We start from the raw sequence: 20,868 nt of genomic DNA on the forward strand, positions 1-20,868 counted from the left end.
AAATCAGCTAATTACAGATGTTTCTGACTATTAAAGAAAACCAGAAAATTAATGGAAAACATATTGATACTGAATTTGAGAAAAAAAAAACATATTTCATATGGCCTTAAATTTATTTATTTTTGTTAAACTTTTAATAAATTGCTGATAAAGTTTCACGATTTCAATTCACTGGACATGCTTTTTGATTCATATTTTTTAAACAGAATCCAGACAAAATAAAATGGAAAAAAAAATGAATTTAGGGAAAAAATAAAATGGATTTTATAGGGCCTTAAATAAATCAGAATCAAGCAATAAGGCTTGCAGATATCAAAAATTCTACACAAGTCTTTTTTAAATATTTAAAAGATAAAGACCATTTTATGACAAGGCAAGGTTATTAAATTTAATTATATTTAATAATTCATGATATTTGTTAAAAATACTTTTTGCTCTTAAGTAATTCGTTTTTTTGGGGGGAAAATAAACATTTCTTCCTCCTTTTTTGATAAATTTATTTAAAAAAAAAGAGGTATTACTCTATTTTTTTGTTTCAACAAAAATAATATTTTAGTTGACAAATAAAAAAATAAATAAATAAATACCGTTACATAAACTCTCCACTTCAATCACAAGAAAAATCATTGTAACTTAGTTTGAGTTCAACTGGTTCACTGTCTGCAAATATTACTGGAGCTAGGAAACTTATTTAGACTTAATAAAAATTGCATCACTCATCTTTTATACATTCCACAGATCCACCAAGCACTAGTGTGTTTGTTTATTTGTGAAATATTTGATCTACTGTAATTTTAATATGCAGTCAGTGACCAGTAACACTAAAAAATAAAGCCTCCAAAGAGGTGTTTTTGTGGTGATGCCATAGGAGAACAATTTTTGGTTCCCTGAAGAACCTTTCAGTGAACAGTTTTTAAAAGAACCATTTTGAAGATCACTGAACATCTAAAGAACCGTTTTTCACTATAAAGATCCTTTTTCTGCATTTGAAAGGTTCTATGGATTTTCAAGGTTCTTCATGGAACCATGCCAATGAAGAACCTTTATTTTTAAGAGTGAAGATGATACACAATATACCATATTTACAGAAGCCTGTGGATACTGTTTGGGCCACACAATGTTTCAGCTCTCAATTCTAAACTGTGACACCCTTGTCCTCTACAGTTTGCCAACATGCACATGCGTGCATACAGTTCTCGTCCCCCGCCTCGTCCACCACTAGGGGGAGTACATTAACACGACAGCCTCCGCCGATTGCTCATTGTTAGCGATTGTGGACGCAAGTTATTCACAGAGCACTCTGTCACGCTGAGAAATCACAGAATAAAGGAAAAAAGAGGGGTAAAGCGAGAGATAAGAGACGCAGAGAAGCAGCATCACTGCTTTCTTCTCCGACCGACTTCAAAGCAGGGATATGAAGAATTTAAACCTCTGAATCTTTAAAGAACTCCAGGGACTCACTCAAATCAGCGCTGGAGGGTAGATAGCAAAACTCAAATCTCAATATAACCCAGCTCCCCTGGTCTACGTTCATCGCACCCCAAAATTCACTCTTAATGAACTTAGAAACGGGCGACTTGATGTGAACAGACCTCTGGAGTTCTCTGAAATGAATATGGATTACTCTGGGGTTACTTCGACCTTATGAGGTCCAGTCAAACAGAGGAACTCTGAGACATGGGAAGTCCTAATTAAGTCAGTTTGATGTCATTTATATTAGAGAGGTAAAGGGAAAGACATCTCTGAGCATCAGTGAATATTAAAGAACTGACATCTTGTAAAACTTCATAGTTATGAGAAGTATTGTAGCTGTAAGATGGCATGTAAAGCGCTTGACTTGACATTTCTGGTAAAGCTGTAACGGTACGTACCAGTACAGTGACCACCCGGAGGACGACCCCGCGCATGTTGTTTTCCAGTTTTCGATCTGTCAGTGTCCCGTTCAGTCCATGGACGGGGTCCCAAGTGGCGAGCTAAAGAAATGCAGAAAGTTCACAGTAAGTTCACAGAAAAAAGTATTGATTGCACTAACAGGCTATAGATTTTTACACGTAAATGAGTTTATTTCAGAGCACAGGGAGATTCGTTCTGATTTCTTTTCCTTTTTTCGCTTTCATCTACTGATAAAAAGGAAAAACCACAAATCTGAACTTTGTAAACAACAGTTGCAGGATACATCAATAATATTAAATGGTGATTAAACAGACAAAGCTTGGACTTTCTCTCCCTAAAAAAAGTTTCAAAGATCTCAAAAATGCCTCAAACTGTTGTTAGTTATGCAAGTTATTCAGCAAGGACTCATTCAATTAATCAAAGACATTTACAATGACACAAAAGATTTAAAACATATTAAGTATCTACCATTAACTGTCGTTCAAAAGTTTGGGATCAGTAAGAATTAATTAAGGTTTTTGAAAGAAGTCTTTTATGCTCATCAAAGTTCCATTTATTTGATAAAAATACTGAAAATTATATTATGAAACACTATTGTGATTTAAAATGGTGGTTTTCTATTTTAATATAATTTAAAATCTAATTTATTTTTGTAATGGCAAAATTTAAATTCATCCACCATTACTCTAGTCTTCAGTGTCACATGATCCTTCAGAAATCATTCTAATACACTCTTAAAAATAAACACCTTTTTGGGACCTTTATTTTTAAGAGTGTATGCTGATTTATTATATATATATATATATATATATATATATATATATATATATATATATATATTCTTTGATGAATAAAAAGTAAAAAAAGAACAGCATTTATTTATTTAAAATAGAAATCTTTCAGCTTTGCATCACAGAAATAAATTACATTTTAAAGTATATCAAAATAAAAAACAGTTATTTAAAATTGTAATAATATTTCACCATATTACTATTTTTATTGTATATTTAATCAAATAAATGCAGCCTTGGTAAGCATAAGTATACTTATCAATGCTATTTTTTTAATATTCTATTTTCAACACAGAATTTAAAACGAAAAATCTGAGACAAAACATAATGGAAATTTCCACTAATTCAGATCATTTTACTGAGCAACTTCTGAGCATTCAAATATTCCTCCGGGAATTACTGAATTGATCTTTGCTGTCTCTTGTGAAAAACAGTAATTTGATTTGAACAGATGCAACATATTTATGTCATTCCTTTCATGTGACAAAAGTCTCTGATGTGTTTGTTTGGTGTCGTTTGATAGCTAGTTAAGCTTGCAACCCCATACACTGTCCTCTTAGAACTCAACTCTCCCCGGATTCAATGCAAAGATGCAACCATTTTCTCATCCAATTGCATCTGAATTTAATGAGACCAGCTGCTCCGATTGGAATACAGTCAGCGAGTCGATAGATTTATCCACTGGCCTTTCCATGTGCTGTTATTGTTAATATTTATTCTGAAAAGCCACGACACATTTTAGTCTAACAATGCTTGGCGACACAGCTCATGTTGTGTTTCTAGCTATATTTAAACCACAGAATGTTGCAATCAAAATATGAAGCACCAAATTTGCTGAATACCTCATATGTTAACGTTAAGCAATCATGAGTTAGAACAACTAAAAAACAATATGAAAATCAATTATTAATACAATGCAACAAGAGCACACACACACACACAAGCAACAAAAATCAAGTTTTTACATAGAAACACAGCAAGGAGCAAACAATCATTATTTAGACGAGTAATTTAGGGCTATGCTTTAATACCCAAACACAAATCTGTTCACCAAACTCTAATTACACTTAGCTAATGTGTGCCGCATAAACAAACAATTTGTTGCCCTACTGTGCTCATTTTCCTCTCGAGTCGGATAACAACAGAAAACAACTATTGATTTATTTGGCCAATAAAACAACAGCGTTGAGAAGAAAGCAATACTTCCTGAAGTGCATCAAGCTACCTGTGGAAAAAAAAAATCCTCTCTGCAGAGATCAAAAATTCCTGAGTTCCCTGCAAGAGACTGTTGGAAAATGATTTTCCTGCTCAATCAAAACACGATATGAAGGGGATCGGAGGGCGGGAATGTAAAAGACTTTGATGCTTTTGAAGTTTCCCATGAAAGTACTCTTATGACAGAATACAAACTGCAACAAAAAATATATGTGGAACAATAAAGTGCCATATAGACTTGAATGGCTGGTTTTGTACCAATACAAATGTCACGCTTCGTCCGTGCAATACAAATGTCATCCTTTATGCATTCATAAACATGCCACCAAAACAACATTAAAAAAAAAATCCTCTCTTTGGATCTTGGAGGAAATGAAGCTCACCTTCATTCACAAGAGAGGTCTGAAACACGTCAACTTAACATATCACTGCACACTATGAGTCGTGTTATCGTGGGCTCCGGCTAGTCATTAGCATAATATTTAGACTGGGATTAGACAGGGTACACGCCATCCCATGGAGGCTGCGATGACAGAGCCTTTACATAACTATCCACTTCAGAGGCACTGGGGCCTTTTCTTTTCTTTTACCCAAGGCAGCCATTTTAAGATCATTCTTATCAAATCTGTCTGAAGTACCAGTCTACCATCATTATGTAATCAAATCATCTAAAATATTAATGGGCTGGAAGAGGTACTTGTGTGTAAATTTGTGTGTATTTTTTTTTTTTTTTTTTGACGTGACTCGAGAATCAATATCGTTTAATATCAAGCCGCCTTAAAGTTTGTATAGTAACCTTTGAGTTTATTCATTCTTATCGTAGATATTCTTGCCTTAGTGGTTTATCATCATCCAGGTAGTCATGTCAGGTTAGAATATAAATACAGAAATTCAATATACCCAGAGCCAAAAGTGCAGTTCTAAAACCTAGCTCTTCCAAGCTTTATGATGGCAGTAAATGGTGGTTAAGATTTTGAAGTCCAATAAAGTGCATCCATCTATCATAGAAAAAACTCCACATGACTCCAGGACGTTAACAAAGGCATTCTGAAGTGAAGTGATGTGTTTGTATGAGAAAAATACCTATATTTAAAACTTTATAAACCATAATCTCTAGCTTTCACTAAATGACGTACACGAGTAAATGAGAAAGTGGCATTCCAGCGAATGACCTTTCTCCTCTTGGCTTATATCGAAATCCACTGACTGATTGTGTGGCCCAAACAGTATCCACAGGCTTCTTCACAAATCCTTTTTGTACTTTTAATTTCTGACCGGTGTTTTGTTTTGCTCTTTCCCCAGCATTTCCACATTTGTCACTGCGTTCACCAACGTCATCCACTGGAATGGCACTCTCTCATATATGTGACTCTGGACCACAAAACCAGTCATAAGGTTAAATTTTACAAAACTGAGATGTATACATCATATGAAAGCTCAATAAATAAGCTTTCTATTGATGTATGGTTTGTTAGGATAGGACAATATTTGGCCGAGATACATCTATTTGAAAATCTGGAATCTGAGGGTGCAAAAAATCTAAATACTGAGAAAATCACCTTTAAAGTTCTCCAAATTAAGTTCTTAACAATGCATATTACTAATCAAAAATTACATTTTGATATATTTATAGTAAGGATTTTACAAAAAATCTTCATGGAACATGATCTTTACTTAATTTCCTAATGATTTTTGGCATAAAAGAAAAATCAATAATTTTGACCCATACAATGTATTTTTGGCTATTGCTACAAATATACCCCAGCGACTTAAGACTGGTTTTGTGGTCCAGGGTCACATATGTGTGCACGACAGTTAGCGAAAGTTAAAGACTACGGTTTAGAACGTTTTAAATATGGATTTTTTTCTTACACAAATGCATCGATTCACTTCAGATGGAGCCGTGTGGAGCACTTTTTATGATGGATGCAAACACTTCAAACTCAAAAATCTCAACACCTATTCATTGCCATTATAAAGTTTGAAAGAGCCAGGACATTTTTAATATAACTCTGATTGTATTAATCTGAAAGAAGGAAGTCATATACACCCGGGATGGCTTGAGGGTGAGTAAATCATGGGGTAATTTTCATTTTTGGTTGAACTATCCCTTTAATCCGGTCCACCATGTTGGATTTTTTTTTTTTACATTTTTTTTTTTTATTGAGCTTGTCGCAGTGCCGTTTGAGATTAGGAAGGCTATATAGGCTATATAAGATGTATATATGATATATACAGCTGAGGTCAAAAGTTTACACCCCTCTTTCAGAATCTGCAAAATGTTACTTATTTTACCAAAACAAGAGGGATCATACAAAATGCATGATATTTTTTTATTTAGAACTGATTTGAATAAGATATTTCACATAAAAGATGTTTACATATAATCCACAAGAGAAAATAATAGTTGAATTTATAAAAATGACCCGGTTCAAAAGTTTACACCCCCTTGATTCTTAATACTGTGTTGTTACCTGAATGATCCACAGCTGTGCTTTTTTGTTTAGTGATAGTTGTTCATGAGTCCCTTGTTTGTCCTGAACTGCCTGCTGTTCTTCAGAAAAATCCTTCAGGTCCCACAAATTCTTTGATTTTCCAGCATTTTTGAGTATTTGAACCCTTTCCAACAATGACTCTATGATTTACAGATCCACCTTGTCAGACAGACAACTGAGGGACTCATATGCAACTATTACAGAAGGTTCAAACGCTCACTGATGCTCCAGAAGGAAACCATGCATTAAAAGCAAGGGGGTGAAAGCTTTTGAACAGAATGGAGATGTGTACATTTTTCTTATTTTGCAGTACTTTTTTCATTAATTTTTCATTAATTTTTCATTTGCCCTTCAACGGCTATAGAAGATACTTACATGTTTTCCAGAAGACAAAATTAGTTAAATTTAGCCTGATATTCATAAGAATATATGATAATAAGGTATCAATATTTTGGACTGACCTGTAATGCCTTAAAATGTTTTCTATAAACAAAGCTCAGGGTCTGCAACAGAACTAATGTTTCCTTTTTAGTCAAGCTAACCAGACAGACACTTTCAACAGGTTGAAAGCAATTCAAACAGATCTGATCACATAAGGAAGGACGAGTCTGACTCATGATCATAAATTCAAGCTATTCATTCACTAATTCAAGCCATATATAAAGTAATTCACTTGAACTGTATGTCTATGTTTATAAAACATGAGACTCTAAATCGTCTAAAATGTCTGTCCATATAGATTGGCATCTGGTGCAAATAAAAGCGATAAAGAATACGGTTTCTGTCTCTTTTACTCAGATGTATTTATAAAATGGCATAATTCAATAGACAATCAACCTTCACTTTCAGCCATTAAACATTTATTATCAGTCCATTTCCTATCCTGCGGGAGCAGGTGGAATGTTTTTATGATGTATGATTGATTGATTCGCAAAGCTCCATTAATTAAAATGAACCTTTTTGTGGTTAAGGACACTGCTATGCTTTTAAGTGTCTTCGTATTGATCTCAAGGAATAGAGTGGGTTTGAAGAGCGGCCCTGGAAAGCAGATCCAAAGCAAATGTGAGTCTAAAAATCGGTAATTATGTTTTGATTGCGAAACAATGTAATATAAAACCCCGGCACTGGCCGTGGAGGGAGAATCCGTAATATCCGATAAAGGTCTTCTTGAGCACGTCTACGTAAACTCATAACAGCTATATTTACAGCAAGCGAGGCATGCTAAATGCCTGTGAGAAATTTCAAGCCTCGTCTAATCGATAAAATATTATCCACCGTGGGAAAACATGAGGCCGTATTGCTGAATCGCTGCTGCTGAGTGCGTCAGCATGAATCGACACATCCATCGACCTCTGGACTCGTCGCTCATCGTGTTCACTTCTGGGAACGGTGAGAAACACACAAGGCCAACGTAGTAACGTTCAAAGCAGAGTATATTCTAGGAGGTACCATTGTCACAATAGCAGGAGCACAACTGCCAATCTTTGGTTGCTTAGTGTGTAGTTTCAACAGCTTTAGCAGGGGTATTTCGGAGGCCACGGCTAGACAGGAAGCGCTTCTGTCATACAAAATTTGTTTTGCATGCTGAATCTCAAACTAGCAGTACAATGTTTGTCATCCAACAGTTGGGGTGAGCTGCCTCATCCAGAGAGACAGTACTGTAAATTTCAAGTCTGAAAAAACAGAAACAGAAAAGGGGTGAGAGAGAGAGAGAGGTCTGTCTCTTATCTTCAGAGGGACAGATAAGAGCTCATTTCCCTCTGCGGAATAGAAACAAGCGGGCCTCTCCAGGCTCTCTGGCAAGAGAATGACACCATTAGCATCCCATAATGCCTCGCGCTATTCTGCACATTCCCATTTTGTGAGCGGGCGCATCGCCGACTGCTCTCGCCGTTTTTGCACTTCACGCACGGATCTGTTCACCTTGATCAGATGCGACTGCCGCCACTCTGCCGCAGAGCCAGAGTTAGCAGACAGTTTCAAAGGTGATGCGTGGATATGAGTAACCTCGCAGCTGGTAACGCCATGGATTCGATAACGTCTCAGGATGATGATGTGGCACTTTGTTGTAGTGCAAGGAAGAGGAAAGTCAAAGCCAAGACCACCACCACAAAGCTCGCCGTAATCATTTTGCTCCTACTATTTACCGCCCGCCACTCTTAAAGGGAGAGTTCACCCTAAAATTAAAATTTTCATCATTTACTTACCCTCATATGATTCAAAAGCAGAAAAAGAAGGAAGTCAGATGGGTTTGGAACAACATAAGTATGAGTAAATGACAGAATTATCATTTTTATTTGAACTATCCCTTTAAAAGCCTGAAACAGACACACTACCCTGTGAAAATAAAAGAAAAATACCCTTAAATACAATATAACATAAATAAAATATGGTTTAAATAATATTTTATTATCAAATTGTAATTCAACTATTAAGTTATTAAATTGTTATTTTTATTATTGGAAATTAACAACAGATACTAGCTAACTGTACTATTTGTAGTACTATTTTTTTAAAGAAATTACTAAAAGCATAACCATTTGCAACACTGATAATAATAATAATAAATGTTGCTTAAGCACCAAACCAGCATATTAGTATGATTTCTGAAGGATCACGTCACAAAATTGAGCTTTTCCCTCACATGAACAAAATACATACATTAAATGTATGAAAATATATTTTACAATGTAATAATATTTCACTATATTAATGTTTTTAATGTATATTTGAATATTTAAATACAGCCTTGATGAGAATAAGAGATGTTTTTCGAAAAACATCTTACCGACCCCAAAGTTTAAAATGGTAGTGTGTGTAAGTTACTTGTAACTTTTTCTGTATAAAACTATTTATACATATACACTGCTGCTCAAAAGTTTGCGATCAGTAAGATTTTTTAATGTTTTTTAAAAAAGTCTCTTATGCTCATCAACGTTCCAATTATTGGATCAAATAATACAGAAAAAAAGAAATATTGTGAAAAAATATTGTAATCCAAAATAACAGTTTATTTTAATAAACTTTAAAACATAATTTATTTCTGTGATGTAAAGCTGAATTTTCATTAGCCATTACTCCAGTCTTCAGCATCACATGATCCTTCAGAAAAAGGTTAATATACTGATTTATTACTTTTATTATCAATGTTGGAAACAGCTGTGCTGCTTAATATTTTTTTGGATCCTGTAATAGTTTTTTTCAGGATTCTTTGATGAATAAAAAGTTAAAAAGAACAGCATTTATTCAAAATATAAATTTTTTTCTAACAATATAAGTCTATACTATCACTTTTTATCAAATTTAAACCATCCTTGCTGAATAAAAGTATTAATTTCTTTGGTAACACTTTACAATAAGGTTCATTAGTTAAATGTATTAACTAACATGAACTAACCATGAGCAATACATTTGTTAATGCATTTACTAATCTTTATTAACGTTAGTTAACGGAAATACAGTTGTTCATTGTTTGTTCATGTTAGTTCACACTGCATTAACTAATGTTAACAAAATTTTAATAATGTATTAGTAAATGTTGAAATTAACATTAACAAAGATTAATAAATGCTGTATAAGTCCAGTTCATTATTAGTTCATGTTCATGTTAACTAATATGGTTAACTAATGTTAACTAATGAACCTTATTGTAAAGTGTTACCATTTCTTTTAAAGAAAGAAAGAAAGAAAGAAAATTACTGGCCCCAAACTTTGAATGGTAGTGTATATTGTTACAAAAGATTTCTATTTGAAGTAAATGCTGTTTTTTTTTAAGGTTTTATTCATCAAAGAATCCTGACAAAGGTATCACAGGTTCCAAATATATATATATATATATATATTAAGCAGCACTGTTTTCAACATTGATAATAAATCAGCATATTAGAACGATTTCTGAAGGATCATGTGACACTGAAGATTGAAGTAATGATGCTGAAAATCCAGCTTTGCATCATAAATTCTATTTTAAAGTATAATGAAATAGAAAAACACTATTTTAAATTGCAATAATATTTCACAATATTACAGTGTTTTCTGTATTTTTAATCAAATAAGCACAGCCTTGATGATATATATATCATCAAGGCTGTGCTTATTTGATTAAAAATACTGTAATATTGTGAAATATTATTGTTTATATCAAGTTTATATCACATACATACAGTATAAATATTATCAGCGCAAGTATAAATCAGAACAACTAGTCTGACAGGGCCAGCAAAAACATCAAATTTTTAGCATTTTATAAAAGCATGTTTGCTTTTTCAATTAAAATCACACCATCCAAGCACTTAACATACTGCCTATACTGACCTGCACTTCTGTTGAGTTCTCCACCTCACTGCCTCCATGTTCACAGGATTAGCAACTGTGTCTAGCAATTAATTTTAGCAGTTATGCCCTTCCTCGCCAGGACGCTCCACTGGGACCTTATGGGACGTATCGCTATACTAACATATTGCAGGCCGGGTCATATCAATAGAGCCCTGCCTCAGGCAATTTGTAAACAGTACCTCGCAAGTAGTTTGGAAATCAATCGACAGAAACAAAACGCTGACGATGCAAAGCAGCACCTGTCATGCAAATGGCCAAAGTATGACTGCCTACACATGCTTATTTGACCACAGAAACAGCGTCATCGTGACAGTCTCCTTAAATCAAAGTCATCCCGAGCATCTCTGCATGCATATTTCAAAAACACCTCAATATGCTGGCAGACGTGTGGTTGTGCTGTCAAATATAAATGAGCAGGCTTTAATTTTGCAGCAAACTTACAATTACGCCCAAAGACCTCCTTCAAGAGTCAAATGAGGTTACATTTTATGGTCATAGGACATGCTATCTTCTATAAACACTGAGTTATAAATTTAACATCAGAAGCTTAGCACGGTAAATTTGGTAAATACCCGGCTGGTATTTGACCCTGCCTGTCTTGACAACGATCTGTAATAAAGCTCGCGTTTGGATCTATCAACGCTGTCGTCGAGTCCTGCAGTTACAGATATAAACGAACAATTGCTAGTTAAAAGTAAGAATGGCATGATATAAACTCATAATTGTGAGAAATAAAGTGAGAATTGTGACTATTTCTCACAGTTGCGAGTTTATATCATGCAATTCTAAGAAAAAGGGTCAGAACTGTGAGTTTATACCTCGCAGTTCTGAATTTTTTCTAAGAATTGTATGATATAAATTAAAACTATTTCTTAGAATTACAATTTTATTTCTTAGTTTATATCTCTCAAATCTGACTTTCTTTTCTCAGAATTGTGAGTTTCAGTCTTGCAATTTGGAGAAAAAAAGTTTATATCCCACAATCCTGACTTTTTTTCTCAGAATTGTGGGTTTAAATTGTGGGTTTGCAATTCTGACTTTTTTTAAGTTTACATCTTGCAATTCTAAGAAAAAAATCAGAACTGCAAGTTTTTATCTCAGTTCTGACTTTATTTCTCAGAATTGCAAGTTTATATCTCGCAATTCTGTTTTTTTTTTTTTTTTTCTCAGAATTGTGATTTTCAACTTCGCAATTTGGAGAAAAAAAGTCAACTATGAGTTTATATCTCTTAATATTTCTCAAGATTGCGACTTAATTTCTCAGAATTACGGGTTTAAATCTCGTAATTCTGACTTTTTTTTACTCGCAATTACGAGTTTTTATCTCACAGTCCTGACTTTTTTCTCAGAATTTTGAGATTATTCCACACAATTTAGAGAAAAAAAAAGTCACAACTATGAGTTTATATCTGACTATTTCTCAGAAGTGCGACTTTATTTCTCAGAATTGCAGGTTTTAAATCCTGCAATTATGACTTTTTACTCGCATTTGCAAGTTTATATCACAATAAAGTCAGAACTGTGAGTTTATATCATGCAATTTTCTCAGAATTGTGGGTTTAAATCTCGCAATTCTGACTTTTTTTACTCACAATCTGAAAAAAAAGTCAGAATTGCGAGATAAAAAGTTGTGATTACCTTTATAAAAAATATTCATTGGGGCAAAGGGGCTTCCATAATATCAATGGTTTTGAAAAAAAAAAAAAAATGTAACATAAACAGAATATTTTCTATAACATAAGAACTGACTGTCCAAGCAGTAGAAAGAATCCATTAGCAGATGCCTTCACTCTACCTCTAACACAGCTGACATCTGAAGTACCAGGCGGTCTGTTGGTTTCTATCAATGGTGTGAATTGAATTTTACCCACAAACACATCAATGTCTGATAATGAGGTTGTCTAATGAGAGAAAAAGATTCAGCTAAGGCAAAGTCCCTTTAGGTTTGAAGTCTATTCTGTTTCGTTCAAGAGAAACCACACTGACGTGTACCACAACCGCCCCCATGGAAATGAAGTACAAGACATGTACAAATGTTCAATAAAGTAACATTTTCTCTGTGTGTGTGCTAAACTAAAGCAGAATTAAGGCTGGGAGTCTGGAGGGTTGTGACACAGCACGCTAGAGACTGCTGAAAGGAGTGAGGAGCTCCAGGCTGTACATCAAAGATCAGTCTGCACTCTTAGCTGGGCAGATGCTGTGTGAACGGAATAAAATCACACACAAATGGACTGAAACTACTGAGCTCATTCTCTCTGTACAACCGACCTAATGACACCTGCAGATCGTCTGCACCCGCATGCAGATAGGCCTTTTCTTAATGAGTATTTTTTCTCACTTTCAAGCAAAAATATTGAAACATCATTAAAGTAAGATGCTTGAGAAGCAATATTGTGTGAGATAATATGTTTTTACATAATACAGTATATCTAGTCGGAAGCAAGAACTGTTTCACAAGGTCACCAAACTATTCCAAAAACTAACTGGTAACACTTTAATTTTACTTTAATTTTCATTATTAACTAGTTGCTTATTTGAATGCATGTTTACTAGAGTATTTATAAAGTACATATTAATGCCTTATTATGCTTGACCATATTAGGGCTGTCACTAACGATTACTTTAGTAATCAATTAATCTGTCGATTAATTGAGTAATATGATAATTCTAATAGCACTTATTATTTTTTGTGGTAATTAAATAGACCTAAGCCAAACATTGGCTTTAAAATGACTTAAAATGCATAAAATAATAGCAATGAGACAATATTAGTTCAAGTAAACTATCAAAAGCAAATAATCATATGGTTTTATTAAACAAAAGTGTTAAAATACATAATGTACTATAAACAACATAAATAATGTATGTTTTGCATTAATCCTTGTTGAATATTAATATTGACTAAACAACATCTATTTCAAATATCCACTTAATATTTAATATTTGGCTATTTATTTATGACAGAAATGCTACAGCCACTGTAATTTATTGAATATGTGGACTGCAAAACATGTAAACTCAAAATGAGGGTTTGAACTTTTATTTTGAAATGAACAGTTAGCATATCCAGAAAGATATTGGATGTATTCTCCTGTGCTTGCTTAGGTTTATAAATTATTTACCTTACACATTTAATGAAATGGCGCATGTTGCATTCCCAGGTGAACATTACAATAAACCCAAACTCACAGCAATATGCAGAGATGGAGTTTGTGAAGCTCTATGCATATAAAGGATAACTGTGTGTGAACTGAGCCTCTGAGATGCAAGTACGTAACCTAAACGCATTTAAATAGGCTAATTAAAGCGCATATATTAAACTAGTATCACATGTATTTATTGAACTGAATTGTAGCGTTTGTGAATTCATAATAGCATTATCCTTTATTATGATTTTAAATGAGTTTAATATATCATGCAGCCTTGGAAAACTCTAATAATGCATTTCATAGATTTTCGTCCATGAAATGCGCCACTGATGGTATTTTGTAATTTATTCACTAACAAACTCCATTTAACACTTACAACAAACCTTTCCAGTGAAGACATATAATTTGGAAAATATGAATTATAAACTGCTGTTTTTATGTGACTGTAGATGTTTTCCTACAGACAAACAGACCTTCTTTTGTTAATTGAATTAAGATATGGTTATGTCAGAGGTTATTCTGGTTTACCTGAGATAAACTATAATTAAACTATGGAGAGTAAAACTGCTGTGAGTAAATTCAGATTGACAATTACTGATGCTTGCAAACACATTCGTAAAATAATTACAAAGTGAAAAAAATAATGAAAGTATGTTTCCGATTAAAAGAGTTTTGTAAACACAATTATCAGTTCAAATGAAATATTCATTTGAACTAATGATTTGATAAACAATAATGAATTTGACTGAAATGCTGGACTAAAGCCAATCTATTAAATATTTAATCTTCAGACACAGCACCGGGCTTCAGAGAGGTGAACGCGCGCGCCATTTTAATAAAGCTTTGTGAACAAAGTCAATTAGTTCATACAATAGATTAAAAACAATTCTAAATTGAGACTGAACAATTGTAAGCCTGTGTTTTTCAGTATAACTGCACTAAAGTCAAACATTCATCACCTGAAGTATCCACTGCATACACTAATTAGTTTTTGAAGTTCCCAGAAAGGCCATGTTTAAGCTTACAGAAAGCATTATTAAAAATTATTTCTCTGAAATTTAATTATCAGAGAAAAAAAAGGTTGTAAAAAAATAAAGACAAATTTGTATTCACTGTCTTGGCCAAAAGACTGTCTGTTTGTAAAAGGCCAAATCTAAATTATGTTTTTCTATCCAAGACACAACATTCTGCAAACTTCACATAAATACAGGTGAAATAAACAGATGTACATTATAACAAATATTGTGTTATTATAATCTATACTTCTTCATAGTTTATTAGCATTATGTGTTATATCAAACATTTTATTTGAAGCTTATTTATATTATAAACTACAGTTCCCTCCATTAATATTGGCACCCTTGGTAAAAAAAAAAAAAAAACCTCTTCATTGAAGTAAAACAACATAAAATGGGGGGACAATCTCATTATGAAATTAATGTTTGTCTCTAGTTGATGTTGGCCACAATTATTGGCACCTTTACTACAGTGTCCTTTTCCCAAGGTAAGAAAAAGCTTTGAGTTTTCTCCTATAATGCCTGATGAGTTTGGAGAACATCTGACAAGACATCGGAGTCCATTCCTTTATATAGAACCAATCCAGATCCATCAGATTTCATGCTCCATGCTGGTGCTCCTTCTCTTCAGTTCACCCCACTCATTTTCTTTAGGCTGCAGGTTAGGGAACTGGCACAGCCATGGCAGAACCCTCAGTTTGTGCTAAGTGACCTATTTTTCTGTTGATTTTGATTTTGAAATTTTTTTTTTTTTTTTGGATCACTGTCCTGCTGGAATTTCCAACCACAGCCCTTTATAAGATTTTTAACAGAGGCAGTCAGGTTTAGATTTTTTATCTATTGGTCTTTGACAGAATTCATGATGCAATGTGTTTGAACAAGATGTCCAGGACCTCCGGTAGAAAAATAGGCCCATAACATTAAAGATCCAGCAGTATATTTAATTTTTCATCCCATCTGGTGGGTTTGCTGCCAAAAATCTCTTTTTTTTTTTTAGTTTCATCTGACCATAGAAGCCAGTCCCGTTTGAAGTTCCAGTCGTGTCTGACAACTGAATATGCTGGAGTTTGTTTTTGGATGAGTGTGGAGGATTTTTCTTAAAACTCTTTTGAACAGCATGTTGTGATGTAGGGGCTGTTTGATTTTATTTTTATTTAATTGTTATTATTATTAGGCTTTCTGACCCCAAGGCTCAACAAATCTCTGCAATTCTCCAGCTGTGATCCTTTGGGAGTCTTTGGCCACTCAACAGATTTGTAACATCTTTAGTTGATTGGAACTTCTTAATTATTGCCCTGAACAACAATCAACTACCTTGTTCTGCACATCAGAACTATTATCTTTGGTTTTATTCCTTGTGATGGATGATTAAGTGAAGTTGGCCTTTGTGTTCCTCATATTTATAATCCTGACAAACAGGATGTTATGGCTGGACAATCTCATGCTCCTAGTGACCCTGGTGTGCTAAAAGAAAAGTAATTATGAATGGGAATATACTTCAGAGAGATTTTCTGGGGGTGCCAATAATTGTGACCAACATGGGAATTTCATAATGATATTTCCCTCTCCCTTTCAATTGTTTTTCTTTAATGAAAGATATGATTATTTTAAATTTTTTGAATGAAACATCAAAAAGACAAGCAACACAGATTTATTTAGGATTTTTGACCCTACGACTCAACAAATCTCTGCATTTCTGCAGCTGTGATCCTTGGAGAGTCTTTGGCCACTCAACAGATTTGTAACATCTTTAGTTGATTGGAACATCTTAATTATTGCCCTGATGGCGAGAACAACAATCAACTACCTTGTTCTGCACATCAGAACTATTATCTTTGGTTTTATTCCTTGTGATGGATGAAATTTGGCCTTTGTGTTCCTCATATTTATAATCCTGGCAAACAGAAAGTTATGGCTGGACAATCTCATGCTCCTAGTGTCCCTGGTGTGCTAAAAGAAAATGTAATTATGAATGGGAATATACTTCATAAAGATTTTATGGGGGTGCCAATAATTGTGACCAACATGCATTTTTTCATTATATCATTATAATGAGATTTCCCCCTCACTTTCAATTGTTTTTCTTCAGTAAAAAGTTAGGATTATTTTTAATTTTTTGAATGAAACATCAAAAAGACAAGCAACGCAGGTTTATTTAGGCTTTTTGACCGTACGACTCAACAAATCTATGCAATTCTCCAGCTGTGATCCTTGGAGAGTCTTAGGCCACTCAACAGATTTGTAACATATTTAGTTGGTTGGAACTTCTTAATTATTGTGCTAAAAGAAAATGTAATTATAAATGGAAATATACTTCAGAGAGTTTTTACTCATAGAATTTCTGGGAGTGCCAATAATTGTGACCAACATGCATTATTTCATAATGAGATTTTCCCCTCACTTTCAATTGTTTTCCTTCAATGAAAGTTAGGATTTTTTTTAAATAAAACATCAAAAAGACAAACAACGAAAATGTATTTTCACAGACCCTTTTCGGTAACACTTTACAATAAGGTTCATTAGTTAAACATTAGTTAATGTATTAACTAACATGAACTAACCATGAGCAATACATTTGTTAATGTATTTACTAATCTTCATTAACGTTAGTTAACGGAAATACAAAAAATTCAAAAAAATTCGTTGTTTGTTCATGTTAGTTCACACTGCATTAACTAATGTTAACAAAATTTAATAATGTATTAGTAAATGTTGAAATGAACATTAACAAAGATTAATAAATGCTGTATAAGTCCAGTTCATTATTAGTTCATGTTAACTAATATGGTTAACTAATGAACCTTATTGTAAAGTGTTACCCACTTTTCTTTATATTTTCCAAGGGTGCCAATATTAGTGAAGGGCTCTGTATATAATAAAAAATATCAAATAGTATATTGTTTTATTTTGATTTATTCAAATCTTTTTTGCCTGAAGCAAGTAATGAATAACAATATTCTATGCAGAAAAATAAATATCTACAAAGAAATAATATTAAATCATTTAGAAGTATCTTAAAACAGTCAATGAATTATGAGTAGAAAGTTCATGAATAGAATGACACAAAACTAACAGAGCAAAATGGAAAAAAAAATGCGCTTTGTTGAAATTTTGATAGTATCTTCATCTGATTCTGCCTGTACATGCATAAAAATGTGCTTGGATTTGATGTTTAAACCAGTATATATCTGATATAACTTGGCTCTTGACAAAACCCAGGACTTTACCGCCACAGTAAAAATTAGAGCTGGGTACAGACTATCATCGCCTTCAGCAATATATAGGGCAACTGTGAAATACTTCCCCCTCATCCTATTAAGACATTGACAGAGTGTGGACTGACTCAACCTTCTCCAACAACATGCCTCCCAGGGAAAGCAAGGGAGCGACAGACAAACAGACATGAATAACAGTAAATGCCTCTCTCTTTTATATTTAAATCAGTTTTAAAGTTGATGCTGACCTTAAGTCCTGCCCCAAAAAAGCATTATGAGGCGGCTGACCTGGGAAAGCCCAAAAGACTTGCAGGATCCTGACCCCAGGTCCCTGCATCCTCTCTTTATCCGCTGCTCAAAGCCTGAGGCGGTGGGCTTTCAGGGACACGCTAATTCAGTCATGAGGAAACGTTCTGTATATGGGATTAGCCCACATCATAAAGCCTGTATGATGTAGCCTCACTTCCTGCCAGCAGATAATGATGTGGCCCTGTTGAATATTTCAGGCTGTGGATTGTTAAGCGCTTTTTCACGAGGGAACGCTGTCGTGAGCTTTTGCTGTCTAACTGTGGCGTGATGCTCCATCTCTCCCCGGAGGAAGCACCTGGAAAGAGCACTGACCCTGATTCCAAGATGCATTTTAATTAGCCTTACTACAGGGATGGACGGGGATGGTCAGCATTTGTTAGTTTGACATCTTATTGTCAATGTTTTCTCTTTTTTGCTTCACATAAAATAAAATTACAAGCATGAGGAGCATTAAGTAATGATTAAAGATGTATGTGATTTAAAGGGACAGTTCAGCCAAAAATTAATATGAATTACAGAACCACTTTTATGGTGATTTTGCATCCTTTTTTAAAGCTTGGCAGGGCCAGACCTCATTGACTTTCATTAAACAGAAAAAAGCAGCTAGGATATTCTTCAGAAAATCAGCAGAATAAATAAAGTCATATGGGTTTGGGGAAAATGATAAATAATATTAAATATCTTTGAAAAATTAGTTTAAGGTAGAAATTACTTAAATAAAAAAGAAAGAAAGAAAAAAAAAACTGAAAACGAATGACCAATTAATGATTATTACATTTGGAAAACTTTACCTTGTTAAAAAATGAATAAAATAAATACTATACTTTTTTTTTTGAACAGCAAGATTTGTAATGTGTTTTAAAAAAGTATCTTCTGCTCACCAAGCCTGCATTTGTTTGATCCAAAGTACAGCAAAAACAGTAAAATATTTAAATATTTTTAATATTTAGAATAACTGTTTTCTATTTGAATACATTTTAAAATGCTATTTAATTTCAGGGTTAAATGTTTTGCATCATTACCCCAGTCACAATCCTTCAGAAATCATTCTAATATTCTGATTTGCTGCTCAAGAACCATTTATTATTATTAGTACTATGTTGAAAACAGCTAAATGGAATGGAATATATTTAAATAGAAAGCAGTTATTTTAAATTGTAAAAAATATTTCACAATATTATTCCTTCTGCTGTATTTTGGATCAAATAAATGCAGGCTTGGTAAGTAGAAGAGACTTCTTTTAAAAAACATTAAACATCTTACTGTTCAAAAACTTTTGACTGGTAGTGTATATATATTATATCAACAAAAAAAAATAACACAATTCTGAAATTAAAAACACTTTCATCACAGAAGAATTTCGAGGGCTGGAAGGACACACGATTCTTGCCTTTTTGTCCAGCACAGATAATAGCTTTGGGCGTTACATTGAAGATTATGGAATCAACAGCCGTGTTTCTCTTTTATGAATCCACCTGACATATGACACTTCTCATGTCTGAGTTTCAGAGCTGGCGTTGAATCAACAGTACTCTCAGCTTTTTTCAATAAAAACACTTGGCGCTTTCACACCTTTGCTTGACCTTTAGTAAAGCAGACACAGCACCTGTGGCACACACTAGGGTTTTTTCTGACGGCTTCATCAGCACCTGGTAATTACCAGCAGGCAGCAGAGGAGCCTGCGGTGATCAAAGCTTCAGACTCTGAAGAAAGAGGAAAAATGAGAGCGAGTGAGAGAAAGAAGGTGAGAGAAACAACTGGCAAGTCCAGGCACTCAGGTATGGAGAGGTGAGGACACTATAGACTCGCCGGGTTGTGTTAATCCGCCTGGAGTGGGAACATGGGAATGTGCTGATCCGCAGAGGCATGGAGAGTCTAAACGGCACTGTCTGCGGTAATCCTAGGGTTTACATGCTGTAATTCTACTGGAAGACGGCAGGAGGGCACACTGGGGGTCTGACCTAGAACCCCCACCTGCGGCCATAGAATTCAATACGCCCTCTACTAATGAACAGGGTTTCATGAAGTTTTAGGAAGGTGAGTAATCTAACGAAATATTGTTCCCCTTGTTACAATGCTGTTACTGTTACTGACAATAAAATGCAGTGTTACTATTCATGGTGCATTTTTCTTCTGAGGTAAATTCTGGCTTATTCCTCTCAGCGCGTCTTCTTCCAGAAACGAAAAGTAGCCGAGATGAACTTGATGTTCACGTTTCTTTACGGAGGTAATGCAGCATTTACCTACATGTTTGCACTTTTCACGTGGATGTTTAACATTTGAAAAGCAGAGCCGCTTGTGGATGTGATTAGATTAGAGATGAGTTTAGACAGGAAGAACGTTGGTATCATACAGGTTACTTTATCAGAGAATATTTGTTTTTGACATGACTTTCTTCATTTAAAAGTAGATTTCAAGCTTTCTATACATATATTTCTCATATCTGTGAG

General features: G+C 34.1%; 1 protein-coding gene across 1 annotated transcript in view; it reads right to left on the reverse strand.

Annotated features, from left to right (window-relative positions):
- grid2 (glutamate receptor, ionotropic, delta 2) overlaps nucleotides 1–20,868 on the reverse strand; it is a 640,517-nt gene that overhangs the window by 193,235 nt on the left and 426,414 nt on the right. The window contains exon 9 of the mRNA XM_073819480.1: nucleotides 1,872–1,973. Within this exon, the coding sequence (XP_073675581.1) occupies nucleotides 1,872–1,973 (102 nt within the window). The remainder of the gene's footprint in view (nucleotides 1–1,871; nucleotides 1,974–20,868) is intronic.

Source organism: Garra rufa, chromosome 15 (genome assembly GCF_049309525.1).
Source record: "Garra rufa chromosome 15, GarRuf1.0, whole genome shotgun sequence".
NCBI classification, from domain to species: Eukaryota; Metazoa; Chordata; class Actinopteri; order Cypriniformes; family Cyprinidae; genus Garra; species Garra rufa.